Raw genomic sequence first — 27,959 nt, 5'->3', positions numbered from 1 at the left:
CCAGCCCAAGACATGATACGGGTGGAGCTTGGGAACAAGGACTCTACAGGCTGAGGACAGAGAGGAAGGAAGGCTCCGGGTGAAGGGTGGGCCATAGGTGCCTGAGAAATGGGTGGGGCCGCCCCGCTCACAGAGAAGGGACACTATGCAGCAGCACAAGGGGTGTGAGACAAGAGGAGGGCAGCAAGTTAGAGACTGAGGCTGTTCCGTGGACTGTAGTGTTACACTGTGGGCTCCTGTGCAGGGGTCAGTCGAATGAGATGAGCTGGGCTTCAGTGCCCGGCACCTGAGGCCCCTGGCCAGGTGGCTGGGCCACAGGGGGCTGCTGCTGGGGGGGGCCCCCAGAGGGTGCCATCTGTGTGGAAGGAACCCAGGTGGGGAAGCACATGGTACCCCCATCACTTCTCCCTCCCCAGCCCACAAGTCTCCTGTCCTAACACCTCTGGCCTGGGTGCCCCCATACTCTCCCTATACCCAACTGAGTGCCCACACATGGGACATGCTCGATGCTGCCTGAGTTGAACTGTGGCCTCTGGCTTCCTGGTCACTCGTGGGTCTGCAATCCACAGATGCGGACGCGCACATGCACGTGTGCGTTTGCTGTCTCCCTGCGTTCTGCTCCCAGGGCCCTTACTGGAGAGGCCGTGGCTGCCAGTTGTGCTCCCTACTGCCCGCTGGCTAACAGGACGGTGCTTGAGGGAGTTGAGGCCCCACCAAAACCCAAGGCTGACGTAGACAGGCTCACCTGTGGGTACATGGGCTGCTGTCCCGAGATGTAGGGCTGCTGGGGGGGCAGAGATGTGTCTTGGCTGGGGAGGGTGGTCATGAGGTTCTGCGGAGGATGAAATGAATTCTGACCCTGAGGAAGAGGTGCTGACAGGCTCGATTCTGACCAGGCTGGCAGAGGAGTGGGCAAGGAGCCCAGTGCCACCGGCTTCACAGCAAGTAGGGTCATGAGCCCCACTGACCGGGGGTGGCCTTGCGGTCTCACCTGCATACTGTAAGGCTGGTAGCCCATGGAAACCGACTGGCTGCCCACATAGCCCATGGTCCCGGGCTGTGGCGGCTGGGAGATGGGCGGGAGGCTCTGTGGAGGCTGCGCAGCAACGCTCTGTAGGGGGTGGGGGAGGTGGGGACAGTGAGGTGGGGATCGGCCCTCCCTGGAGCATGGCTTCACACAGCGGTGCTGCCTTCTCACCTGATAGCCCTGCGTGGAGGTGGGCTGGTAGGACGAGTAGGCCTGGCTGGCGGTGGGCCCTGCCTGGCCCTGGGGTGCAGACTGCCCACCAGGGGCCCCTGCCGGGTACATGTAGGCAGTCACCAGGTTGGGATCTGCATGTGAGAAGGCAAAATGAGACAGAGAACTCTCAGGGTGGGACAGCGGGAAGAGGGGACAAAAGGAAGGGGGGTACGCCGCTGAGGGTGGCTCTCAGTGGTATTTTTGACTTTGGAACCAAGTTCAGCATCTGTTTTACCACAACCCAAGTCAGCGTTTCTGAAGCTACTTTCTGTGTGTTCTCGGAATGAGGGCTGGGCAAGCTTGCTAAGGATTGTGAGAGGCAGATATTTACAAATACAGAGAGGGGAAAGAAACCCTGTGCTGCTGCGCTGAAGCTGGAGGTAGCAGGAGTACATTCACGGTTTGTAACATGGATAAGGGTGCGTGTGTGTGTGTGCTTGCACACATGTGTATGTGCCAGCTGCCTGCTGGGCCAGGGGACAAAGACCTAACCTTGGTCCTGAACAGCAGCCTCCAGCACGAGGAGCCAGGGCTCTTGGAGAAATGCTGGCTCCAAGGCCGAGGAGGTCCAAGGTAAATGTGAAACAGTTAGAAATACATTTGGATGATGGGGACATGTCAAGAGAACACTGGAGCAGGCTGAGGGGGCTCCACAGGCAAGTGCAGGGCAGCCTGAGTAGCAAACAACTAGCAATGGGAAAGGACCACGGCCCTGGACTGAGTGAGAGCCCACGAGCTCACACAGACGTGAGTGACAAGACAGTAGCTACAGAGGAAGAGGGCAAAGTACTTCCCTACCCAGGAAAGACAAGGGGCGTGTGGGAGGAAAGGTGAGCAGGAAGTTACTGTTTGGTAAGCATCACAACAGGAGATCAGGCAAGAAACACCCTGGCGGGTGAGCCTGTGAGCCCTGCAACACCTGTGTGGCCTCAGAGCATCTCCCCATAGGCAGAGGGGACAGACACGTCCTCAGGGAACAGAGAGGCCGACACTGCCCATGCCACGGCTCAGGCCTCCTGCTGACTCCCTATCTCTGGGAAGCACCATCCCACTTCCAGGGTGTTCCTGCCCACACGCAGGGCCAAGACCCTCTTGCAAGGTGACAGTGGGGGGGGGGGGGTTGCACAGCAAGATGTCAGGGTGAGAAAACACCGGGATGGACCAGCGCCTGCTCTGGGACAGACTGTAGGCATGGAGCTTGGCCACACCAAGACCAAATGAGGAAACAGTGACATGTGTAGAAGCATGGGGGAGCCCAGCTCACTCTCAGAGGCTAAGGAAAGAGTGTGCTTGTCTGGGCGTGTGCACAGAGACGGTATAGTACTAACATCTGGAGAATCTGCAAAATGCTTCACACCGCTCTTGTGACTTTTCTGTAAATATGAAATCACGTTTAAAGAAAGGTGAAAGAGAAAAACGTCATGGTCTGAGACTCGCCTTGAAGGCCAGCCCCCAGCTGGTTACCTGCTCCGCTCACAGGCATGCTGGGGTAGGGGCCTCCGGCCGGGGCGGGCTGGTTCAGGTACACCGCGTGCATGGGGGAACCTTCCACAGAGCTGGCCGGGCTGAAGGTGCCGGGGAAGCTAGCTGGACCAGAGGGCTGGTAGATCACGCCCCCAGCCGCTGGCATGGCCTGGAGCTAGGGACAGAGAGGAGAAGGCCGTCAGGGCTGGCCGTGGCCGTGGCCCTGGAGGGTAAGCGAGCAGCGGAGGCGTGCCTGTGCATAGGGCAGGGGGAAGGCGGGCATCTGCGCGCGCATCTGGATGGTCTGCTTCTGCTGCTCCAGCCGCATCTGCCGCTCCTTCTCCTGTTCCTGCAGGCGCTGGATGGCCAGCTGCCGCTGCACCTCCAGGTACTCCTGTGGGGACAGGGGACGGGACAGCAGTCAGGGCTGGCCTCGCCCCCCAGGCCACCTCCCAGCCCGAAGCACCCATCACACCTGCTTCTTCTGCCGCATGATCTCCAGCTTCTGGGCCAGCTGGATCTGGCGCTGGCGCTCGGCCTCCTCGGCCGCACGACGCAGCTTCTCACGGTGCTCCTCCCGCAGGGCGCTGAGCGCGGCCCGGGCGTCGCGGATCTGGGCCAGCTTGTCCTGCAGCCCCTCGTAGTACACTGTAGGGACAGGGCAAGGTGCTGGGCTCGGCCCTCCATGCCAGAGGCCCCCGGGAGGATGGTGCTGGCACCGCCACCCGCAGGGCACGTACGCCTGCGCTCATCCAGCTGGTTGAGCAGCTCGAGCAGCCGGGGGTGCATGCTGTTGATGGACTGGAAGAGGGAGAGCACGGCCGAGTCGTTGGTGACGCTGCGGCCCCGCACGTGGTTGCTGCGCACGCGGTTGGCGAAGGTGGTAACGGCGCTCTGCAGGGCCCTCAGGAGCTGCCCGTGGCTTGCCTCTGCTTCCCCGTCCTGGGCCTGCGGCAGGGGACCAAGGGGGCCTGGGCTGAGCGTCGCTGTGCAGAGTGCCAGCCGCGGGGTGCAGGTCAGCCGGTCCCCGCAGCAACCCCATCCCCATTTTAAAACAAACCGACCAAGGCACAGCTTAGGGCTTGCCCAAGGCTATGGCTGCTCAGGGCCGCGTGGGGCTGGCGCTCAAGTGCTCTATCCAGCCTCATGAACACCAGGGCCCGTCCTGGTCCCTCTGAGGCTGTTGGTTTCTTACTCAGGTCAGCAAAGACCTGAAGCCCAGGATATGCCAGGGGCTTCCAGGGGTGGTTGTTCTAGGAGAGAGTTACCCCCAGGTCCTGGCCCACAGCCACGCCCAGGTCTGTCCAATTGTGAGTTCTATGGACAGCAGGGTCTCTGTGCTAGGTTACCACAGCCAGGCCACTCCAAGCAGGGGCCTGGGTAGAACCCCTGAGCCTGCTACGGCAGGGTGCCTCCACCCCGTGCTGTAAGAGGCAGCACTTCCGCTGCCCCCGTGCAAGCGGAGCTGTAGCTTACCTCACTAAAGGGTCCCCCGGAGGGAGCTACAGGCTGAGAGTCTGTCTCTGAAAGGGGTGTCTAGAAGAGACCAGAGGGTCAGAGAAGCCTCTGACCTTCTGGACACCCTCCCAGCCAGGGCCTGTGAATGGGGACCTCTGAGTGACCCTCACCTCCACCATGCTGGTAGGGGCTGTGTGACCCTCCCCAGGCTGGATGGCCGTCTCGACCAGGGGGATGGGGGCTGATGGTGTTGGGCTCTTCCTGGCCTCTTCCTGCTTCTTCTCCCAGTAGTTCCGGTTGAGGTACCGGGCCAGCTGGCAAGAGAGGGAGAGAGGTCACTCCTCTGGGCCAGGCAGAGGGAGGGAGAGGTGCTTCTCACACTGCTGTGCCCTTACCTCGGGGTCGATGTCCTCAGCCAGGGGTGCTGACGAGTTCTGGGGAAAGAAAGGGTTTGAGGAGGCACAACTTGGAGGGTTCTGACGGCAATGGCAGGGAGGGCTGGAGATCTGTTCTGGAATACTGTTCTGTTCTGGAGAGTGGCATCCATCCGCCATGCTCCCTGGCCACCCCATTCCTGGAGCCCCCCCAAGTCAGAGGAAATCTGCTACCCTCCACCCCTGCCCTGTGTCGCAGGGAGCCAAGTGGGCACCTCTTCCTTTGGAGGATACGGTTCTGAGGCCCTGGGAAGACCCGGCCCTGGGGACCAGTATCTCCTCTAAGGGTAAAGCGCAGTGGGCCTATAACTTGTTGATGGTCCAGAGTGGCACCTGGGCAGCCCTCACGCTCGCTCCAGGGTGCCCAGCACGTGGGGCATGCATGAGGGCTGCCAAGGCATCACCCCCACCACCCCCACAGCCCCTGTCGGGATGCCAGCCGTGGCACAGGAAGGACTGAAAGTGGACCCGCCAGCAGCTGTAACCCAGGATGCAGCAGGGTGGCGTTGGAGTCCCTGAGCCCAGGGCAAAGGGGTGCGCAGTGCTGGGTGGCATGGGCCAGGGTCCCTCACCACGGGAGAGGAGTACAGGCTGCTGGCGGGTGGCGCGGATGAGGCCACGGGTGTGGGCTCCGCCTTTGGGTAAGCAGCGTACGTGGACTTCTGTCTCTGAAAGGGAAGCGGAGCATGTGACCAGGATGTGGAAGAGGCCTGCCCGACTCTTGCCCACCCATGACCAGGAGAGCCTGGCTGGGTAAATGCCGGCAGCTCCAGGGAAGGCTGGGGTCTCCCCTCTCCAGGTCTGCTCCGTGGCCCCGCTACTCGCCGCAGCAGCTGGCAGACGGCCCGGCCCCACTCACCATCCTCTCCTTCTCCTCGGCTTCTGACTGCGAAAGGGCCAGGGCCAGCTGCAGCTCCTCCTCCTCCTGCAGTGCTGTCTCGTCCCTCTTCGGGGGTAGCTGAGCAGACAAGGCTGGGTGAGGGCTGTGGGAGGGGTGCCCAGACAGGCCCAGAGGGCATGGGGAGCCGGCATACCTGCGACTGCTGCGAGAGGGGGCTGGTCAGGTACTCTGGGGGCAGCTCGGTGGTGGAGGCGGCCTTCCCTTCTGCCTTCCTGGAAGTACAAAGGATGCTGCAGGGGGCCGAGTGCCAGAAGACCCCCTGTCCCCCGCGCTGTACCCTCTGAATGCACCCAGAGAACAACCACACACTGTCCCTACAGGATGATGTTGGGGATCCCATGGGCCATGATGCCATGCCTGGAGAAAAGCAGGCAGGGCTGCTGCTTACTGACCACTAGAGCCCACACTCGTCCCCACAAGCTGGAGCTGACCCTGTAGCCTGCCTGGATGCTATAGCACAGCCCTGCCCGGGTGCCCATACTAAGAGGGGGGTGGTAGGAGCAGCAGCATCTCTGATGCGCTGTGACAGGCCACGCAGATGGCCTCTGGGAGCCGCCCCTCTGAGGCCACAGGTACGCTGAGGATCCCAACCCAGACTCTGCCTCTCGGCCCTGGTTCTTTCATTAACAGATCCACGCACAGCAGGGGAGGCGGAGCGCAGCACCACAGCTGACAGCAGCTAAGGCGAGGAGGACGTGAAAGAGCCAGCCAACCGCTGCCCTGTCTCAGTCATGAAACCCACATTACAAAAAGGAGGTGCCTCTGCACAGGGGCTCAGAGCTCACATCCCCCCTGCCGGGTCAGACCGGCGCCCCCCCACCAGGAAGCACATCCCTCTGGAAGCTCCTGCAGATGCGGGCTTGGCCTCTAGTAGGAGGAAAGGTGAGACGCCAGCCAAGGGGCATGCTGCCACAGCCCCGCCCACCAGGTGCAGCGACACACACAGGAAAGGCCGGGAACCCCGTTCCCAGTTAAGGGGGCTAAGGGAGATGAGGACCCAGTGTGGCACCACATGGGGCGCAGAGTGGACCTAAGTGGGGACGGACAGTGCCGCAAATGGCATTACTGGGACAGCTGTGAAACCGGTGCAGGGACGGCACCAACTGGGTGCCAAACTACGTGGGAGAACGCCCTTGTTTTTAAGAAACACCTGCTGGGGTACGAGGGGTAAGGGGTTCCTGCAGCCACATGCACGCATGCCCCAGGTGGACAGGAAAAGGGAGGGTTTGAGTTTAAGTCCCTACAGCAAATGAGCAACTGAGGAGTCCAGTCCCTATGCAGTCTTTGTGCTGTTCCCACAACTTTTCTTTAAAGTTTAAAACTATCTCCATATACAAAAAAACCACAACTCAGATGAAACTAAAATGCAAGGACCCAACCACTGGTCTGCTGTATCCACAGTTCCAAGGGAGCAGCTGTGGCTCACCCCAGAGCCGCCTCCTTGGTGACAGGGCAGGTGAGCTGGGGGGGCCTTCCAGACCCCAACTTCTCAGGATCTGCCATTGGAGGCAGGAATCCCGGTGTCATGGAGAATGAAGACTCCCATCCGGAGAGTCAGGTGGAGAGGGATAAGGAAAGAGGGAGAGAGCAGGCTGAGAATAGAGGACAGCATGGAGAGGGAGGGGGAGTGCTGAGGGAGAGGGAAGTGGGGGGTGAGCAGGGGGAGGGGGCACCCACTTGTTGAGCTGCTCGTAGCAGGGCTCGCACACACGCACTTCCTTCTCGATGCCAAACTTGGGGATGGTGGAGTACTTGGAGGAGCACTTCCCACAGAAGATCTGCCCACAGGCTCGGCAGTGGTGCTGGGGGTGGGTGGAGGGCAGCGGGTCACAGGGGCAAAGGCAGGGCAGCTGCCTAGGGGCAGAGAGCCCCAGGGAAACAGCGCTCCCACGAGGGCCAACTTCAGTCCCCATGAGGGAAAAGTAATTTAAGTTAAAAAGGAAATTAATTAGAAAGATTTCAATGCCAAGATAAACACCTATACGTGTGTACCTCACAGAACCGTATGAATTTTCCTGGCAAAACGTGTGAGGGGGTGCACTGTGGGTCTGCTTACAGGCGCCCCGAGGCTCCCATGGGCTTAGGCTGAGACTCTCGGGGGACTGTGTGGAAGGGGCGTCAGCCAGACGTATAGTGAGTGGCCCCAGTGGAACCCCAGCTGCCGACCCTGGACCCTCTATCGACAGCCCCTGAGAGTGGGTCCCATGCCCACCCCCAGGTCCTGTGGGCAGCTCCCATCTGCTGGGGACAGGGCCGGCCCCACTCACCTTGCGCGTCACCACCCCAAATTGCACGCGGCACCTGTGGCACTCCTCCGCGTCCACCCAGTCTGGAGCCTGTGGGCAAAGGTTAGTGCCAGAGGGCAGGGGCCCCAGGTGAAGCGTCTTCCCATGGCCCCACCACGAGCAGGTGGGCCCGAAGGTGCAGCGTGAACAGAAGCTGCCTTGAGGGCAACTCCCCCACAATCTGGGTCCGGCAGCTTGGATGTAGAAGGAGCCCCGTTCCAAAATGGACTCTCCCTTTTAAAGGCGTAACTTCTACACCGCCCAGTTTCAGAGACACTGGCTTTGACTGCCTGCCCCACTAGCCACAATCCAAAGGCAACCTTGAGCTGCCCCTCTGCCTCCGTCCGCAAGGACAAGCTACCTTTCACAAACATTGCAAAGTCTCATCTCGGAAGCAAAGCAGAAGCTCACACACCGATGCCACCTCTTGCCTCCTCAGAACAGCCAGGCTCCAAGACCCTGCAGCCCCCGCCCCGGCGCCCTGCCCGCCTGCACTCACTCTCTCGGCAGCAAACATGGCATCGCTCTCCTTGAACTCTGGAAAGACGTGTCCTAGAGAAAGGAGGCTGCAGTTACCACAGAGAACCACCCAGCCTTGAAGGGGCTTTGGGGGACACTTCCCAGCCCCACAGGCCTACAAGAGCACCCCAGGTTCCCCAAGGGGGTGTCAATGAGGAGGCAGTGGCATGTGCTCTTCCTGTGGCACCCTCTTGCTCGTGGAGCCTACTTCCTCGCATTTCAGGCTAGGAAGTTAGAGCAAGCACCACCAGACCTGCGCAGACCCAGCGGCATCCACCGGGCCCTACTGGCTAGTCCCGGCCTCCAGGAGGCGAGGTGGCTGGTGATTAGGCCAGTTCCCCCAAAATGCTGCTCCCACAGTCAAAACGCCAGGGGCACTGCCCATGTCTGCATCAGCACTGGCTCTCCTTGCCCTCTGCCCAGCCAAGCCTGCCATCTGCTGCTTTCAGATCAGAGGTTCCTGAGCTTTTCTGAGGCCCAGGCCCCTCTGAAAACTTGAGAATGCAAAGACCCTCTGTCCGGGCGGGCCGCGGTGGCTCAGCGGGCAAAGTGCTTGCCTGCTATGCCGGAGGACCTCGGTTCGATTCCCGGCCCCAGCCCATGTAACAAAAAACGGAGAAACAGAATACAATAAAACAAGAAAATGTTTAAAAATGTTTCCCTTTCTTCCTTCCTTCCTTCCTTCTATCCTTCCTTCCTTCTCTCTGTCTTTCCTTTAAAAAAAAAAAAAAAAAAAAAAAAAAAAAAAAAAAAAAAGACCCTCTGTCCAAGTGGACAAAGTCTGCCTCCCACCCCCGACCCTGTGCTGTGTGCCAGTGTTGGGGAGTCAGGGCCTCAAAAGGAACTGTACCCACCCCTGCCACGTGCTCTCCCTGCCAGTCACTGCTCCCGGCCACTGGCAAGCCCCCAGATCTTGTGACGGGGACACCCCCTCCCCCAAAGCTGCCCACTTCTTCACACCTTATGTCTCGTTGTGAGGTGGGGGGGGCGGGTGCAGAGCGGAGCATAGGACCTGCAGAGGCTTTGCACCCAGAAACCATCCCTCCCTCGGCTGCTCAGGCCCCAGTCCAGGATATGCCTGGGCCTCTCCCAGCCACTGCCCACACGTAGGACACCAGCAGAAACCTCCAAAGACATCCCCAAGCCACCAGCCCTGACCCCCACCCCCTCTTCTCTCCACCCTGCTCTCCAGGCCACTCCCTTTCAGCCACGTCCGGGAACTCAGAGTTGACCCGAAACACTTGCCCATGGCCTAGGGGGCCCCAGCTACTGGCCATACCCACACCTGCTCAAGGCCTAGGACCCTTGGACTGGGTCAGCCCCAAAAGCCACCTGCGCTCTGGCCTTGAGGCTGGAAAGCTGGCCCCATCTTCTCTGCCGGTTCCTTCTCAGAGGCAGGTTTCGGCCAAGTGGGCACCTCCTGGAGAGCCCCTGGCCACTCACTCCACTCTCGTCACGGCCCCAGCTACACGCCCCTCTCGCTCTCACTGCTCTCTATGGTGACCTTGTCTCTGAACGTGTACTTGTATGTCACCTGGGGGTGCCCATTCCACTCCTGCTCCAATCAGAGCGTAAAATCAGAGGCAGGGATGCCTGGATAGCACAGGGTGTGCCAGGGCGGGGTCTGTTCCAGTGACATCTCCCGAGGCCGCACCTGCAGTGAGGTGCCAAGCCCCAACCATTCCATGGGGCTGCCTGGCCCGTTCATTCTCAGTGATGTCACTCGCCCCAGCCTGTGCACAGGCTCCAGCCAGCAAGATGGTCCTTGGCTCCTGACAGCCAGTGCCTAGAATCTCGGACTGCGCCCCACCCCCCAGGCCCCCTACCTTCCACTTTCATGATCTGGTATGTGTCCTGGACCACCTTGTACTTGGGCTCGTTCCGGAACGCATGTGCCCAGGCCTGGATCAGGTACAGAACCTTGTTGCGGACGTTTGCCTCCACTTGCCTCTGCAGAAAGGAAGGACACGGAAGGACTGTGAGTGCCAAGGCCAGAGCAGACAACTCCACCTTAGGAAGCAGTGAGGGCTTACGCCAACTGTGACTTAGTGTCCCTGAGGTCAAGCCCCTCTTCCTACCTGCTCAGGGTCTGGGCTTGCCTTTAAACCTAGGCCACTGTCCACCCTACACTCTATGACTGTCCCATCCACAGGCCCTGGCCAGTCTCAGCCTTTCCCATGGCCCCCTGGTCAATGCCAGCCTCTGGGGCCGGGGTCTGAGGATGCAGCCAACACCGCCTGGCCCAGGGGGAACCACCCCGTCCCTGCAGCCTGGAGAGAGGTGCAGGGTGGGAGTGAGGATGCAATCCCTCTGGAAACATCTTCAGATACACAGCTTGACCTGAGTCCTCAGAGCTGCTGCTTCCACCAGGCCGAGCGCAGCCCAGTTGCATTTCTAAAGCTCCCAAGATGCTTTTAGGTAAAACACGGAGGAGGAAGGAGAAGAAAACTGCCTGAAGGAGATTGGCCATGTTGCACACTCTGGGCTTCAGGCCCTCCCCGAGTCTTGTATGTGTCCAGACACCAGACACCCCTTCTCCAAACACAACCCTACTTCTACCTTCCCCAGAAAAGGAGAATGCTGGTTTAGTTAAGTCATGGTATAAACGCAATACAATCATGCTGAGATGAGTAAACAGTCAGGACCATAATTTCTTCCTTCTCTCAGCCAGAACAGAGAAAGGGGAGCTGGCCAGGCATTCCCAGGATGGTGTGAGAAGCCGTTACAAATCTAGGCACTGAGGCGGCTCCTGGCAGGCGCATCTAAACAGTAGTTCAAGTTCTTCATGCAACGCTACCAGATGCCCCCCAAGCCACGGCTCCCCAAGAGTGTCCAGGCCTGGGCTCTCTGCTGCCTCCGCCTGCCCCGGCAGCCAGGCCTCTGGGACTAGCTGCCACCCCCAGCCCCTCCGCCTCACACAGCCCCAAGTCACCTCTTACATCACAGACCCAGCACCGGGCCCTAGAGCTGGGCAGAGCGAGCTATGCTCCCTACAGCCTCTGAGGTTCCGGAGGACTCCTTCTCCTCCTCTCCAGACAAGGTGAGAAATGGAACCACCTCCCAGGAGTCCCCTGGCTAGACTGCCTTCTCTTCCAACTCGCCCCCTCCACAGCACAAGCCCAAGCTCACACAGCCCCCTTCCAGGTAGCCTTCCCACCCCACCTCCCACCCATGGAACTCCTCCCACCACCTTCCCTCTGCTGCCCCCTGAAAAGTGGGGGTTTCCCCGGGCTCAGGGCCGGGACTTGCCTTTGCCCCTCACTGCTGGACTGGCGCACACCCGTGCAGTCCAGGCTCCATGGGTGCTCATCTCCACACACTCTGCATGGCCCCTGGTGGGAACTACCCCCCACCCTACCAGCCCCACCTTCAGCAGCTCCTTGAGCTCCTCCATTGTCTGCTTGTTGGCCACCTCGTCGTGCACCGTCTGGCCGCAGTTCTTCACCACGGACTCCATGACCTGTGGCAACCCCCCGGGGGGGGTCTTAGGGTTAGGGACTTCAGGACTAGCAGGCCCCTTCGACTACCAGACCCCCGGCCTACGGGGGGACCAAGCTGGCAGCTTCAGAAACAGGCTGCCCTGACCTGCTTCCTCAAGAACAAAAATGAAAACCCACCTTCAGGTCTCTCATCGCTGACAACAGGGTGTGACCCTGCCAGCTTCAGGTGGAGCAGCTGACATGTCCAGCCCCTTGCCCCTGCCCCCTCCCTCCCTCAGGGTCTGAGCTAGTCTGTGGCTCTGGCCCCATTTGGACTCCTAGGGCCGTTCTAACGCGTCCTTGAAGCTCGGGAAGCAGCTTTCCAGCCTGCAGTGTGGGGACTGTGGGACAGGAAGTGAGAGGCTGAGAGACAGTGGGGGCATAGGGGCTCCAGTTACCTCCAGGGCATACAAGGCCACGTGAGGATTCTTGTCGTTGACTTTCTTCTTGATGGAACTCACAGCATATTTTGCTCTGAAAGGAAAAGGGCAGTGGGCGAAAACAGACAGAGGGGACAAAAGAAAACCATCTCGGTGACTAAGATGATAATGTGCACTCTGCCTTCCCAGTCCTTCAGAAACCCCAACCGAACATTAAGGTGTCTTGACATTTGACACGAGCCTCTGAGATGTCAGAGAAAACCGCGCTCCTTGTCCCGAGCCCTCCACGACCCCAGCAGGCACACACACTGTTCTCACGTAAAGGCTGGATACTGGGCAGCTTCCATCACAGAACATCCCAGAATTTGGGGGAGTAAAGCCAGGCACCAACAATCTCAGGACAGTGTGCAGCTACCCCCTGCCCAATGAGCACAGCTTGCCTGCCCCCTGCCCCCGCTCGCTGAGTGTCCCCTGACCTCCAAGCATGGCCCCCACTCACTGCGTGTCCCCCTGGCGGATCATGTCGCAGATCTGAAGGATGGACTCCCAGTCTGTCTCCAGCAGAAGCTGGCTGGTTGCTTTGTCTGAGGAAGAAACATGCCTGTTAGGAGAGCCAGCCGCCCCCGGGACTCCTTAGACAGCTCCTGGCCCAGCAACAGGTGAGGGGCTCCCTTTGGCGGTTTTGGTCTTCTCCAATGTTTTACGGACAGACCTGTGTCAAACAGTAAAATGCCATTCCAGAGGCTGCTCTGAGTAGTGCAAGTTAAAACATTCCATTTTTGCTCAACCCCATGAGCCTGGCATTGCCTTCCCTCTTTACAGATGAAAAAACTGAGGCAGAGCAGTGAAGTCACCGACCCAGTTATCCCACTTGTGGCTGACAGCACCAGGACTTGTTCATAAACACCAGGCAAAGCTGCTTCTCAACAAGGCCTTAGTTACTCGACATCCACCCTGTCTGATTAGAAGACAGCTAGGGGAGGGGGGGACTAGAGATATGGAGTGTCTCATATCTCAAAGCCCCAGTATTTGACCTCAAACACTTTGTGGTAGGAAGGCAGAGCTGAGAGTCTCCGACTAACCCCTATAGTCCTACACCAGTGTGACCTGAGATAGGCAAGCACTCCGTGAAGTGCTACTGCTCTACCTCTCTTCCACAGAGTTGTACAAACGACCTAATGAGCCATGTTCATTTTCAGGACTGATTCCAAGGTTACCCTTCAAGTGCTGACCCACGCCAGGAGACTGAGATACTCAGTGCATGTTCTGAGAGCAAGAAAGGCACCTCACGTGGGGTCCCTCAGAAATCGTTCAAAGGGAAAGGAGGGCAGGCTTCAGGATGATGGGTCGGGCATCCAGAAAGCCTGTCCCAGACACATTTTCACTAAGGGGATGGGGGGCCTTGCACATACACACCCACTTTCCTTCTTAAAATTCGTGAGCTCCAGGAGGCTCAGGCAGGATCAGCTGTACATTCCCACGAGGGAAGGAGATGCCCTCCTAAACCCTCCAGGCACTTTCATCAGCCAGAGCTGGGGTAAAAGATTTGGTATTTTCCAAGAGAGGACAATACCAGTTCCACCCTTTGGGGCCCAACGTTCGGTTCAGAATCTCAAATCCCAATCAATCGACCCTTTTTTAATATACATCTTTTGATCTACCGGGTTTTAGCGCGTGACTGAGTCATCCAGTTTCATGACTCAGGACTTCTGACTTTTGGCCCACTCGGCCAGATGCTCGTTGTTCGAAGCGGGGCGTCGATTATTGCCCGGGGAAAACCTACAACCTGCTCTCCGTAGCCCGACATCCCCGCTCGGCGACGGCCGCCGGGTCGCCCAGGATGGCTGTGGAGCCCTGAAGCCCCGCGCGGGAGGCCGACGGCGGGGAAGAGCCACACCTCGCAGGGGCCCTAGGGGTCGGGGCGGCAGCGGCGGCGAGGGCCGCGGGGCGAAGGGGTCCCGCGGGTCCCGGCCGCCGCTTTCCTCCCGGGATTCCTCGGCCAGCGGGACGGTCGGAAGGCCCGGGCGGCCCGAACCCCGCAGGGCCCGAAAGAGGCCCCAGCCTCAGGGCCCAGGCGGAGGCGCCGGGCGAGCGGGCGCCCCGGGTCGGCGGGACGCGGGGGCGCGTTACCTAGGAGACGCTCGAAGGTGCCGCTGCCTCGCCCCATCACGACCTCAGACCCGGACCCAAAGCCGCGGGCGCTGCCTCGCTCGGAGCTGGCGCGCCCCCCAGCTTCCGCTTCCGCCCTCCCAGGACGCGCGCACGCGCACGTCGCGGGGCAGAGCCTACGAACCGGGAGGGGGCGGGTCTTTTCCGCACGTCCCCAACGCTGTGCGCCGATTGGACTTCGCCCGTGGAGACGAGGACCAATGAACAGCGCGGACACGAGGCCGCTCCAATGAGAGCGGGGCGAAGGACGGGTTCTGCGTCGCCGCGCTCCGGGTGCGGGTGGGGCGAGGGGCTGGGATGTGTCTCCTGCTGGGGGCGGCTGGCGTTGGGAAGACGCTGCTGGTGAAGCGACTGCAGAATATCCTTGAGCGCGGGGGGCTCGGAGGCCTGGAGTGGGGCAGGGGGGTCTGCGGGGTCCCCGGGGAGCCGGCGGGTGGTCCGCCTCTGCCTCCGCCCGGAGTCCTTGACCGCCCTCACAGCTGAGCTCTGGCGATGGGCAGGACGGCCTGGGGGATCCTCCGCCGACGCGGCCCACGGTAGGTGGCCGCCCTCCCTCAGGCCTTTGCCTGGCAGGTGGCATGGGCCTCGCTCCCCGGGGAAAAGGTGGGCGCGGAGGACGGACCCCTCCCCTGCAGGCCACCCGGGTCCCGCCTCCTTTTCCCCTACCGGGGAGACTGTCTCCACTGCCCACCGCAGCTGCTCCCATCGCAGAACGGGCCGGGGTGGGCTTGGGTCGCTGTAGGGAGGAGGCACCCCGCTCTCCAGGCGCACGCGGCGGGAAACGCCTTTCTTGTTCTTCCTTTGTCCATCGGGGCTTTTTGTCCCTGCAGGTGGGCACCAACCTTACCGACATCGTAGCCGAGAGAAAGATCACCATCCGGGAGCTGGGGGGCTGCATGGCCCCCATCTGGCCCAGTTACTATGGAAACTGCCATTCCCTATTGGTGGGTCACAGTCTCCGACCTTACAGGATCTTTCTTTAGGGAAGGTTGTCTCCATCCCTGCCTTGCCTGGTTGCCGCATTGGCCTGGGCTTGGAGTCCCTGCTGAGGGTGCTGGGCTAGGACCCCAGCTCCTCGCTGGAGTTGCTGCCTTCCTGGAACCAACCCTGGTTTCTGGCGTCTTTGTTTTTTCTCAGCTTCTTCCGATTCCAAAAGCCCTTTGTTGAAAAGGCTCCCTGCTCCCAGGGGCGTGGACCTGGCAAGGTCCATGTCCCATTCCGAAACATTCCTAGTCCTCTTTTCCTTCCATCTTAGTTCATGCTGGATGCCTCCAACCCCACTCAGCTCTCCGCATCCTGTGCACACCTCCTGGGGCTCCTTTCTGCAGAACAACTCGCAGAAGCATCGGTCCTGATTCTCTTTAATAAGATGTGAGTGTCCGAAAGCCCCAGGGAGCACACACGGCGCCCTAGGCAGCACTCTGGAGGCACACAGCCAAGCACATGGCTCAGGAGGGTTGGGGAGCAGCTGGGGCATCAGGGTGGGGCATCGGGGTGGGCCAGCTGCCAGCCTGACAGGGCTCTTCTTTAACTGCAGTGACCTGCCCTGTTACATGACCACAGAGGAGATGAAGTCATTGATTAGGCTCCCCGACATCATCGCCTGTGCCAAGCAGGATGTTACCACGGCTGAAATCAGCGCCCGCAAAGGCACTGGCTTGGCTGAGGTGCTGCGCTGGCTCCAGAATACCCACAAAACCAACAGTCGGTGATGAACCAGAGAAACGTGGCTGGTCTGTGTGGAGGGGGGACAGGGGATGGCATTGATTTTGCCCTGCAGGGGTCTGTCCTCATAGGGCAGAGTGACCCAGTGGAAGCCCTGGAAGTGAGGGTTCTGTGCTGAGCTGCACCAGCAGGTAAATTGAGGCACACAACCCAGAGGCTCCAGACATCTGGCCTTTGAATGACAGCACCTCAGGAGCCTGTCCCCAGGAGTCTGTCTCCAGGACTAGGAGGTTGGGGGGCAGGGGAGCAAGCCTGGCCAGGGGCACCAACTGGGGGCTTTGGGATTTGCCCACCCTCCCCTGGGAAACCTGCTCCAAGCTGTTCAAGTTTCTAGCACTGACCGTGTATTCCCCACATGTGACAGGTGGACAATAGGTGTGTCATAGGAAGACAGGAATGACTGCTGGCCTGTCCGTGGGCTCGTTCACTCAGTGAACATTTACTGAGCCCTGTTCAGGGAAGTGCAGCCTCCTCGGGAGGCCACCCCCACCCAGGGTACTCATAAGCCAGCCTTCCGGTGTGTCTCCTGCGCCCTGTCATTTTGGCTGGAGGCACCTTGCAGGAAACTGACCTTTCTATGGATCAGTGATTTTGTCTCCTATGGCTGCTGTAATAAACTGTCACAGCCTTGTTTTAAAACAACATGAATTTCTTTCTCAGTTCCAGAGGCTCGAAGTCCTAATTGAGGTGTGAGCAGATTTCCTTTTGGAGGCTCTGCAGGAGGCTCCGTCTCATGCCTCTGTCCTGGCTGCTGGGTTAGGCAATTGGTGTTTCAGGGTTTGTGGCTTACAGACCTTCAGTCTCTGCCTCCGTCATCTCTCGACCATCTCCTGGGGTCTCTGTTCCCTCCTTATAACGATACCAGTCATTGGATTTAGTGCCCCCCTCCCCCACGAACCCAGCGATTTTGCTTTGAGATCCTTAACTTTGTTGTCTTTGCAAAGATCCTTCTACCAAATGAGGGCACAGGCTATGCAGTTAGAACTTGGGCTTGTCTCGTGAGGACCACCGTCCAACTTACAGTAGGACAACATGCCTCTACCCTTGGGTGTGGTTTTGAGCTTTCTAGAAATGGTTGGCTTTGTCTTCTCTGGAAGTCCAGGCACCTTCAGCCACCAGAGCTGCCAGAGGAGCTGGCCCAGGGCCACAGGCTCCACAGTCTCTTGCCAGCCATTTGGCTGGGGGTGAGCTTAGTTCAATCGATGGGTCATAAATGAGTTCTAGAGATAGCCCAGTTACGTGTCTTACAGGGTGACACGGGCTTGGATTTCTTCACTTCCCAGTTGAAGTGATACGCCTGACAGTGTACCTCTCCAGGAATGCTCCTCTGCTGGCTCTGTGGTGCACAGCCTGTGCCATAACTGGGCACACCTCAAGCATGCCATGTCATTGCTCACGTGCCACGCCATGCACACGGCAGTGCTGGGCCACAGCTCCGACTCCAGCCACAACTTGGATTGGCTTGCAAATGTTCCCAAATTCCAGAGGACTTTAGCAAAGCCTGGTTAAAATAGTTAAGTTCTAGAAGAATCTTTGAAGTTAAATTTCATCATATTATTCAGCTAAGGGTATAATAGTCCCAGAGCAGGGGTAGTGGTCAGCAGTTATGGACTCGGGGGCTTTCATGTCCCAGCCCTTGGAGCCTCTGCAGATGGCAAGTTCCTCATGAGAACCAGCAGGGCCCTGGGACCCAGGTCTGTGGAGCACAATGCTTTCCCTGTGAAAATGGTCCGAAGTCCGGCCTGCCCAGTGCTGAGGGCTCTAAGCCTCTGGGCCACCCCTGTAGCTGTGCCCCTGCCACCCTTGGATCCAGGCTCTCCTGAGCAGACCCCAGATGCTCAGTATGGAGCAGACCAGAGAGGGAACTGGGCTTCTTCCCCCATGTTTTCACAGCAAGGCCTAAAAAGTACAGGGTCAGAGCAGATGGTGAAGAGGTGCCTGAAAACGGGCATAGTACCTGTTAAAAAAGGGTGATGTGGCATCTGGGTGTCCCACTGAGCTCGGGTGACAGCCTGAGCTGGACACCCTTTCCCTACTTTGGAAGTTGCCTGGGGAAACATTCCTTTAGGTTGGGTTGTGTCTTTGCTAAGAAATCCTTTGGTTGGATGCAGAGATCTTGAATGAGTCCTGAGAATAGGTTCCCCAAGGCCCAGAGGAGAGAAAGCCTGTGGTTTGGATCACGGCTCCATTCTAGGGAGCCGAGCCATCCCCAGCTGTTGCCTCAGCTAAAGATCCCTGCAAGTTGGTACCCCTTGGCCCTGGCTGCGAGCTGCAGAGGCCCCTCTGTTACTAGGCCAGGGAGTGTCAGCCAAACAGGGCTGGCTCCCCCGCTCTGCTCTTTCTCTTTGAGGTGACATCATTTGGGGTCACAGTGTGAGGGCTTGACCAGGGTAGCAACAGTGCTCCCCCAGACCGAGGGCAGAATCCCCAAGAAGGGTGAGCTTCTGAACGCCGGGGCCCCAAGTAGTCCTGTTAACCCCGATGGGCCCCAGGTGCCATCCCCGGGAGGCCGTGGGGAATGGTGGGGAGACACCCAGAGGGGCTAGTAGGAATAAACAAAGGATGCCCACCTAGAGTCAGTGTGGTGTTCTCAGGCCTGGGGAGCATCAGAATCCCCTGAAGAGCTGGTTGAAACATTGCGGGGCCCCACCCCCAGACTTAATTTTACAGGCCTGGAGTGGGCCCAGTAAGTATATTTCCAGCCAGTTCCCTGGGGATGCAGACACTGCTGGCCCCCGCCAGACATGTCTGTCTCCTGGACCTGCCTTTGCGTCTTCTGTTTCCTGCATTACTTTTGGCCATTCCGTGTTCCAGCAGGGTCTGGGGTGCGGGACCCCCAGTCCCACACCCAGCTGTAGATGGAAAGGCCCTGTGCTGCCCCTGCCGCCCACCCCTTCAGCCCTCAATTCAAACTGACAAGTGCAGGGGGATTTAAGTGTCCCTCATTTCACTTCCTCTGCCGAGACCCCTGCAGCAGGGCAAAGTGGGGACGGCTCCGACTGGCTGGGGGCCTGGACCAGCAGTTCCAGCTTCCCCCAGTTTTGTGCAGGTCACTTTGTACGGTTGGTCTGCCCCTGCTGGGGGAAAAAAAGAAATCCAGACTCCCTCTATCCCTGGGTGTCACCCCAGGTCCCTGCCCCACCATGGTCCTCCGAGGGTCTGGGAGCGGCCTTCCTAGATGCAGGCCCAGGGAGGGCAGGGTCCAGGCCTCCTGTGCATCTGCTGGGGAAGGTGGAGCAGCGGGCTGAGAGGACCTGCCTTGCCCCTGGCCTGCTGGTGGGCGCCAAGGGTGCGCCCTGGCAGCTTCAAGAAGCTCTGGGTTTGGCTCAGGGACCAGGACAGCAGCGGTGAGGCTGTGCCCAGGGTGGGGAGGGCAGGGAACAGCGAAAGGGCAGGTGCCCCAGGACGCGGGGCCGAGGACGAGTCGGCGCAGGGGCCAGAGGTGCAGAGGACAGGCTGCCCCTGGGCCGGCAGGTCACGTCCCTCCCACACGCCCCTGCAGTGCCACAGCCAGGCCACCCAGGGCCCTCGGTGCCCCGAGAAGCACCTATTTTAGTGTCGGCAGGGCACAGGTTGCGCTCCAGCTCCACAGAGCCAACGGCAGGGAGTACGCTGGTGCTGCCAGTTGTACGTATTTTAAAGAAGAAAACTTTTGAGATCACATCTAACATGAGCTAAGGCACAGGACTATCTGCAGCCTGTCAGCATGCTCAGGGGACAGAGGGTTTGGAATCTAATGAAAACGAGTGCCGCGCTTCATAATTGGAAGTGTGACATCTTAGAAAGTGAGTGCTGCATGCCGGGTGGGAGCCACGCTCCATGCTCAGGGTTTGCTTTTCAAACAAAGGGGCCCTGGCCACTCCCCAATGTCTCTATGGGCAGCTGGGATGGCAGCAGCCGTGCAGCAGGCCCCTTAGCTTCCGGTCCTGCGACTCAGGCCACCCAGCATAACTGCTCACTCTTCCCATCACCCCTGGACAGGCCGCACTTGGGAGGAGTTCCTGGTGGTGTTGTGTCGTCCCTTCAGAGAACACACCAAAGTGCCCCTGCTCCTGGCAGCAAGGGGCGTGTGCGTGGTGCTGCCCAGCACACATTCAGGTCACATGTGATGAACGGTGCTGAGCCCCGCCCCCCACAGACTTGCCCCCGAAATCCCATCATTCTCTTAAAAGGTTCTTGCAGGATATTACATGTTAATATTGATAAAAGGCTGGATCCAGCAAGAAGATATAATGATTATAGACTTACATGTGTCTCAAATAGAGCCCCAGAATATCTGAAGCAAGGATTGACGGAATTGAAGGAGAGATGAATAGCTCTACAGTGATAGCTGGAGACTTCAATACACCACTTTCAATAACTGATAGGACATCTAAACAGATCAATAAGGAACCAGAGGAATTGAGTGATACTTTGAGGTATGATGGGCATAAATGGACACCCCACCAACCCCAGGAGAATGCTCATTCTCTCAAGTGCACAAGGAGCATTTTCAAGGAAAGATCATATGTCAGACCACAAAGCAGATTTTTAAATATTGCAATCGTTAAAGTGTCTTTCCGAACCACAATGGCATAAGCTAGAAACCAACAACAAGGAAAACTGGAAAATTTAAATATGTGGAAACGAGACAGCAAGCTATTAAACAATGAAGGGGTCAAAGAAGATGTCACAAGAGAAATTAAGAAATACCCGGGTACGAATAAAACAAAAACACAACATGCCAAAAATCAGAAGCTGCAGGGAAGGCAGTGCTCTAAAGGAAATTTATAGCGCTAAGATTGTGAAGGCCAGTGGTGAAAAGCCAGATGAATTAGAGTCTGGCATTTCTTGGGCTCCTCTTGGGCTGGAGATGAACTCAGACCTAAAGGCTCAGTTAAAGGAGCTGAATATAACAGCAGCCAAGGAAGCTGTTATATTTATCTTTATTCATAATCTTTATTCCAGTTCCTCAATTGAAGTCTCCCCAGAAAATCCAAGTCCAGCTAGTACATGAATTAGAGAAAAAGTTCAGTGGCAAGCACGTCGGCTTTATTGCTCAGGGGAGAATTCTGCCTAAGTCAACTCTAATAAAACGCTGTATGGAAAATAAGCAGCAGCGCCCCAGGAGCCGTGCTCTTTACAGCTGGGCGCGGTGCAGTCCTTGAAGGCTTGGACTTCCCACGTGAAATCGTGGGCAGGAGAATCCGTGCGAAGTTGGGTAGAGGTTCATTTGGACAAAGCACAGCAGAACAATGTGGAACCCGAGGTGGAAACTTCAGGTGTGTCTAAGAAACTCGCTGGCCAAGGATGTTCATTATGAATTTTGCAGATTTTCAATTGTAAGCCAAAATGACTAAATAAAGGATCATTCTCAGAAAAAAAAAAAAAAAAGAAAGAAAGAAATCACAAATCACTAATCTACGCCTAAAGCAACTAGAGCGGGCAGAGCAGACTAAGCCTAAATTTGGTAGAAGGAAGGAAATAGTGAAGATCAGAGTAGAGGTAAATGAAAAAGACAAGAGCAAAACAATAGAGAGAATCAACAAAACCAATAACGTCAACAAACCTTTAGCCAGACAAAATGAGAGGACACAGATAAGTCAGGGCTGACAGAGGGGACACAACTACTGCCAGGTGACACCGTGGGTGAACCCTGAAGATACACTGAGTGAGAACAGCCGGACACAAAAGGACAACTAGTGTGATTTCTCTTACACAACACACTTAGAATAAGAAATTCAGAGATGGAAAGCAGAATAGTGATTACCAGGGCTGATAATGGAATTGGGAGTAATTCCTAAAGGAGTTTGAGTTTTCATTTAGGATGATGAAAAATGTGGTGAAAGTTACACAGAGTGGGCGGTGTACTTGATATCAAAGAATTGTCCACTTGAAATGGTTAACGTGACTTTATGTATTTGGAGGGCAGGGTGCATGGTCCAGGAATCGAACCCGGGTCTCCCGCATGGAAGGCAAGCGTTCTACCACTGAACCACCCATACACCTATTATGTATGTTTTTACCATGCGAATTAAAATAAATTTAAAAGATGACGATGAAATAATGACTGGCAATGTGAAAGACGTGCGCATTCAGATTCGAAAAGCTCAGCAAAGCACAAACAGAATAAACTCAAAGAAATCCAAGTCCAGATACCTCGTGATGAAAGTGTTGAAAACTAATCCAAAGAAAAAAAATCTTGGGAACAGAGGAAAACACCACATAGAAGTAACGGGCTAAGGTGTCTTTCCAACGAAAGGTTGTCGAACAGTTAGAATCCATGTGCAAAATAAAGGAGAAAAAGCACTGACCTAACCCTCACACCTTGTAGAAAAATTAACACAAAACGGATCATAGATCTAAATGAAAAAAATGTAGAATATAAATTAAATTAAAAGGAACAAGCTATTGGTGCATGCAGCAGCTTGGATGAATCTCAAAGCATGTAGGATGAAGGAAGCCAAGCCCCCAAATTGCAAACTGTAAAATTCTATTTAGGTTACATTCCAGCAAATGAAGACCAGTTGAGGAGAGAGTGCCGCCCTGTGCAGCCGGGTCACATCTGCCCCCAATCCATGAAGGCATAAAGCTGACCTGCTGCTATGGCTCTCCGCCTGCGCACAGAAGGCCCCGTGCCTTACACCAGTACACACCAGGGTTCCACCCAGCTACATCCTCCCTGGCCACTGGGCGCCCACATTCACAGGCACCAGTGTAACATCCCCAGCCTGTACCCATACCTGCCCTGAGACAAATCACCACACTGAGGGCTCCACCCCATGCCCTGCTCCCTGCTGTACAACCATCCCACAAACACAAGGCCTCAGACTACTGAGAGAAATCACCTCCCAAAGTAAATCAACAAGATGTTTACATGCCACGAAGAGAGCAGAAGATAATTAAGCATATCACAACGCAGACAGATATAGCGCTGCCTAATGACCAAATTAAAACACCTGAGGAGACACAGCTGTTGGAACAACTAATCAAAGATGTTCATACAACTCTACTTAATAAAATAAGTGGGATAGCAAATGACATAAAGGAGATCAAGAAAACAGTAGAAGAGCACAAATAGGAATTTGAAAGAATAAATAGAAAAATAGTGTATATCACAGAGATTAAAGACTCTGTTGACCAAATAAAAAACATGCTAGAGGGCGGGTGATGGTGGTGCAATGGCAGAGTTCTTGACTGCCGTGCCGGAGACCCGGGTTTGATTCCTGGTGCCTGCCCGGGCAAAAAAAAAACCATACTAGAGGCACACAACACCACATGTGAAGGGACAGAAGAAAGAATAAGTGATATAGAGGACAGGATAATTGACTTCAAAGACTCAAAATGACAAATGGCAGAAAAAGATGAGAAAAATTGAATGGGAACTCAGGGAAATGATAGACAAAACAAAGTGCACAAGTGTAAGAATTATTGGTGTCCCAGAAGGAGAAGAGAGGAGGAAAGGGCTAGGAAGAGTAGTTGAGGATATAATGGAAAACTTCCCAACCCTCATAAAGGGCATAAATATACGAGTCAAAGAAACCCAAAGAGCTCCAAAGAGAATAAATCCAAATAGTCCTTCCCCAAGGCACAAACTAATCAGTCTGTCAGATGTTGAAGAGAAGCAGAAAATCCTGAAAGTGGCAAGAGAAAAACAATCTACTGTATACAAGGAAAATCAAATAAGATTGAGTTCAGACTACTCAACTAGCACCCTGGAGGCAAGAAGGCAGTGGTATGATATATTCAAGATCCTGAAGGAGAAAGACTTCCAGCCAAGAATTCTGTACCCAGCCAAATTGTCCTTCAAAATTGAGGAAGAAATTAAAGTTTTCACAGACAAAGAAGTCCTGAAAGAATTTGTTAACAAGAGACCGGCCCTAGAAGAAATAATAAAAGGAGCTTTGCCAGCTGAAAAAAAAAAGTGAGGGAGGTCTGGAGGAGGGCACAGAATTGAAGAGTACCACTAAGGGTAATTTAAATAATACAAAGAGAAAGAGGGAAAAGAATAGATCTGACAAGTAAACTAAAAAAGATAAGATGGTGGAATCAAGAAACGCCTTTTCAGTAATACCTTGAATGTTAATGGACTAAACGCAACAATTAAAAGATACAGAATGGATTAAGAAACATAATCCAACTATATACTGTTTACAAGAGACTCATCTTAGACACAAGGATGCAAATAGGTTGAAAATGAAAGGATGGAAAAAGGTTTTCCATGCAAGTTGTTATCATAAGAAAGCAGGAGTATCTATACTAAAATCGGGCAAAATACACTTTAAATGCAAAGACATTATAAGAGACAAAGAAGGTTGCTACAAAAAGGAACAATGTCGTGAGGCATGCGACGATGTGAATGAACATGTGGGATATTTGGTGAGACAAAATAAGTCATAACAAAAAAACAGCAATGGTATGGTCACCTTTAGAAAATGTTTGTAAGAAAACAGGGGCCTAGAGTATAAGGTCTTAGAGCAGACACATTAAGTCTGGAGTGGTGATTATTATTTCTGGATTTTGAGAGGCTGTTTTATGTATATAACCTGATATTTAGAGATAAGACCAAGGCCGAACAGGTTGGGGTTAAAGTTATTCAGAACATAGGAGTAAGGAAGACACTGTCTATGTTTTAGAGCCACACATACTCTTTGAGACCAGTGGAAGAAGGGTTTATTTGATCTGGAACTGAAATTTTCTGTAGTGCATAATCTAATTCAACCTATCTGTATAGCTCATTTGAACAACTGAAACACAGAGAGCACAGAATGAAAAAGAGATCCTTTACTCCTGCATAGATTATTGTAATGCCTGGAAATGTCCTAGAGTATATTAACCAGATAATCAAAAAGTATTGGCAAAGTCCCCTGAGGGAGGGGAGAAAGACTATGGAACTATTAAACCTCACCATTAGGGAATCTCCTGATACTGTGTCAAACCTTAGGGACACCCAAATTAATAGGCCATGCCCTCCGTCATGAGGCTTACTCTTGTGAAGCTTGTGTAGGCGGAAAAGCCTAGAGTACCTGTAGGCATGCCTAAGAGTTACTTCTGGAGGATCTCTGTTGTTGCTCAGATGTGGCCTCAGTCTCTCTAAGCCCAACTCTGCAAGTGAAATCATTGCCCTCCCTGCTCTGTGGGACATGGCATCCAGGGGTGAAAGTATCCCTGGCGACGTGGGAGATGACTCCCAGGGCTGAATCCAGACCTGGCATCGCAGGATCAGCAATTACATCCTGACCAGAAGCAGGAAAAGAAGTGTAATTAACAAAATATCAGTGGTTGAGAGAGTTCAAATAGAGTCGAGAGGCTACTCTGGACGGTGCTCTTAGGCAAGCTTCGTGTAGTCCTTGCTACCTATTATAACCTGCCAGCCCCCAACCAGGACCATTCCAGCCAATCCTAAAGAAGACCTAGGGCAATATAAAAGATTTCACAAGGTTTCCAGCCACTAGAGTAACTTTCTAGAAACCTACAACCTCTAGATGGGTCCCTGGTCCAGATAAATCCTGAAACCTAGCCCAGCCTCTCCAAAACGTCAGATAGTTCATCTCCCTACCCCATATTAGTGACAGGCCCTTTCAATATCAAAAATTTAGAACTGCCATAGCCCAAACAACCCCAAAGAGAGGGATGGAAAGATCAACGGTGATGGCGGAATTATACATAGAAGATAGGATACAAATGAATATGAATGCTGAATCAATTGATATCTCTTTTATTCTCCAATATTTTAGAGCCGCTAGAAGTAAAAACCTAAAATTGTGAAATTGTAACCCATGGCAAACTCCAAAATATGTTCTACAATTAATTGTGACACTGCTTTTGAAATTTGTAGCTTTTTTGTATACATGTTATTGTTCACAAAAAAAGAAGTAAAAAATGTCGGTTATGATGATAAAAAAAAGTATTTTAGCCCTCTAGCCTCCTATATTTTGGAGCAGCTAAAAGGGAAAATATGAGAGGATCGCATGATAGCCCATGACAGACTCTGGGATCTGTACTGTAACCACTTTTTGAAAGTGCTTTGAAAACTTTTGCTTTTTTATTTCTTTGTTTTGTATATATGTTATACTATACAATTAAAAAAGTTCTAAAAATTTTAGAATGGGCATAGCCCCCCCCCCCCCAAAAAAAAACCAATTAAGAAAACCAGTCTAGAGTGACATGAAGCAGATTAGAGGTTGCTGGGTTGGGGGGATGGAGGTGGGAGGGGCAGAGGGAGAGATTACAAGGGCTCATGAGGAAATCTGGGAAACAATGGATAGTTTCCTTATCCTGAGCCTGGCGATGTTTTCACAGGTGGACACATAGATCAAAATTCATCGGATGGTTGTTTCTTGACGACGATTGTATAATGATATAGCTTTCACAATGTGACTGTGATAGTGAAAACCTTGTGTCTGATGCTCCTTTTATCTACCTTGTCAACAGACCAGTAAAACATGGAATAAAAATAAATAATAGGGGAAACAAATGTTAAAATTTACTTTGAAATGCTAGTGATAAGTGAAAGAGAGGGGTAAGGGGTGTGGTAGTTTTCGTTTTTCTTTGTTACTTGATCCTTGACCATTGTTTTTCTTTAAGGTATGTTTAGCCACATACGCATTTTTAGATTGCTGTTGGTTAAAAATGTCCCCAGCATTTCGAGGTTATACCTACAATCAGCTACATTTTTTCTAATCGCTCCTTTTCTTTTTCACATTTGAGGACTAGCTGGTGCTCTCTCCTTTTGTTAGGGAAACCCTCCTCCCTTCCCCCACCAGAAGTGCGGCTCACTCCTGCCTGTATGTCCTAATTATCGCGGCGTTTGGAATCTCCTGAGCCCCTCGTCTGTTCGCCTCTACTCCCCCCACCCCCCCGAAGTAGGGACGGAGGAGTCAGCTTCCCCTGGCTTCTGAAACGTCAATCCCAGCAGAAAACGGTAGCAGAGCAAAAGAGCACAGCCTCCCCCCTCCGAGGCGGGGTAAGAAGGAGGCACCTGGGGAGCCCCCTTTGACCACGGTGGGTATGTTTATACCCAGAGGCGGGGGGAGGGGCACGGCGCGGGGAGGGGCAGCGAGACCGTGCCGCGCCCCCGCCCCCCCAGCACTGCCGCCTTGTCCGGGCGGGGGGCCCGCCGTGAGAAAGAGGGCGTGGCACATCTTGGTCCCCGATTGGTGCCTAGGGAGAGTTGCCGCAGCTCCGATTGGTGCCTCGGGAGGGCTGCCGCAGCTCCGATTGGTGCCTCGGGCTAGCGCAGCTCGCAGCTCCGATTGGTGCCTCGGGAGGGCTACTGCAGCTCGCAGCTCCGATTGGTGCCCCGGGAGGGCTGCCGCAGTTCCGATTGGTGCCTCGGGAGGGCTAGCGCAGCTCGCAGCTCCGATTGGTGCCTCGGGAGGGCTGCCGCAGCTCCGATTGGTACCTCGGGAGGGCTAGCGCAGCTCGCAGCTCCGATTGGTACCTCGGGAGGGCTGCCGCAGCTCCGATTGGCGTCCCGCCCAGGGCTTCTGACGCGGCACCTCCGAGTAGCCCCCGAGCTGCATAAATGAGGCGCCCGAGGGGACTGATGCTGGGCGGCCCCCACCCCAGGGCCACTGCTCCTTCCCGGTGGCCAGTGGGGGCTGGGTGGGGGGGTGGGGAGACCGTTGTAGAGTTACTGCAGCAAACCGGGCCAACCCAGGGGCCAGAGCTCACGCAGCGAGTGAAGAAACAGCGGGAAGCCAGGCCAGTAGACCTGCAGAGAAAGCCCCCACATCGGGAGTCCCCCCTTCCCACGTTTTCTGGCTTAAAACCAAATTAGGATCACTATTGGTACTTTTCAGTGTAAAGGATTACGGGGAAAAGAAAAAAAGACGGAGTTGTTAAAAACCGAATTTTACGGGCAGCAAGAAGCTGAACTCGGAAAGCTGTGATGGAGAATCTGTCATCCTACCTGCCAAATGTC

At 55.3% G+C, this 27,959-nt stretch overlaps 2 protein-coding genes, 1 long non-coding RNA gene and 1 pseudogene across 4 annotated transcripts; 3 read left to right on the top strand and 1 right to left on the bottom strand.

Annotated features, from left to right (window-relative positions):
* Nucleotides 1-133: 133 nt before the first annotated feature.
* HGS (hepatocyte growth factor-regulated tyrosine kinase substrate) lies at nt 134-14,422 on the bottom strand. Of its 2 annotated transcripts, none has more exons than XM_077166209.1 (22): nt 14,291-14,422; nt 12,660-12,744; nt 12,179-12,254; nt 11,669-11,761; nt 10,128-10,251; nt 8,282-8,334; nt 7,765-7,833; nt 7,175-7,299; nt 5,631-5,709; nt 5,456-5,554; nt 5,169-5,264; nt 4,558-4,596; nt 4,333-4,476; nt 4,181-4,240; nt 3,445-3,652; nt 3,180-3,352; nt 2,958-3,098; nt 2,678-2,879; nt 1,199-1,332; nt 992-1,111; nt 746-832; nt 134-355 (listed from the first exon to the last, which is right to left on the bottom strand). In XM_077166209.1, exons 1-22 carry the CDS (start codon nt 14,325-14,327, stop codon nt 248-250), a joined length of 2,352 nt encoding a protein of 783 aa, XP_077022324.1. In that variant the 5' UTR covers nt 14,328-14,422; the 3' UTR covers nt 134-247. The 2 variants fall into 2 exon arrangements, with proteins under 2 accessions (XP_077022324.1, XP_077022325.1); XM_077166210.1 differs by having other exon boundaries at nt 2,705-2,879.
* Nucleotides 11,246-14,048, top strand: LOC143688368 (uncharacterized). Its single transcript, XR_013177971.1, has 3 exons — nt 11,246-11,341; nt 12,690-12,819; nt 12,983-14,048. It is a non-coding gene; the product is annotated as an uncharacterized LOC143688368 (long non-coding RNA).
* A 178-nt stretch (nt 14,423-14,600) lies between the features above and the next one.
* On the top strand, nt 14,601-18,623 carry ARL16 (ARF like GTPase 16). Its single transcript, XM_077166212.1, has 5 exons — nt 14,601-14,688; nt 14,808-14,865; nt 15,160-15,273; nt 15,585-15,700; nt 15,867-18,623. Exons 1-5 carry the CDS (start codon nt 14,627-14,629, stop codon nt 16,039-16,041), a joined length of 525 nt encoding a protein of 174 aa, XP_077022327.1. The 5' UTR covers nt 14,601-14,626; the 3' UTR covers nt 16,042-18,623.
* Nucleotides 18,624-18,715: 92 nt separating this feature from the next.
* Nucleotides 18,716-27,380, top strand: LOC143686707 (small ribosomal subunit protein eS7 pseudogene; annotated as a pseudogene).
* The last annotated feature ends 579 nt before the right edge of the window (nt 27,381-27,959 follow it).

The sequence above is a fragment of the Tamandua tetradactyla genome, chromosome 6 (genome assembly GCF_023851605.1).
Source record: "Tamandua tetradactyla isolate mTamTet1 chromosome 6, mTamTet1.pri, whole genome shotgun sequence".
Classification (NCBI taxonomy): Eukaryota; Metazoa; Chordata; class Mammalia; order Pilosa; family Myrmecophagidae; genus Tamandua; species Tamandua tetradactyla.
Note: the sequence above shows the minus strand (reverse complement) of the source record. Positions and strands in the feature narration are given on the sequence as shown.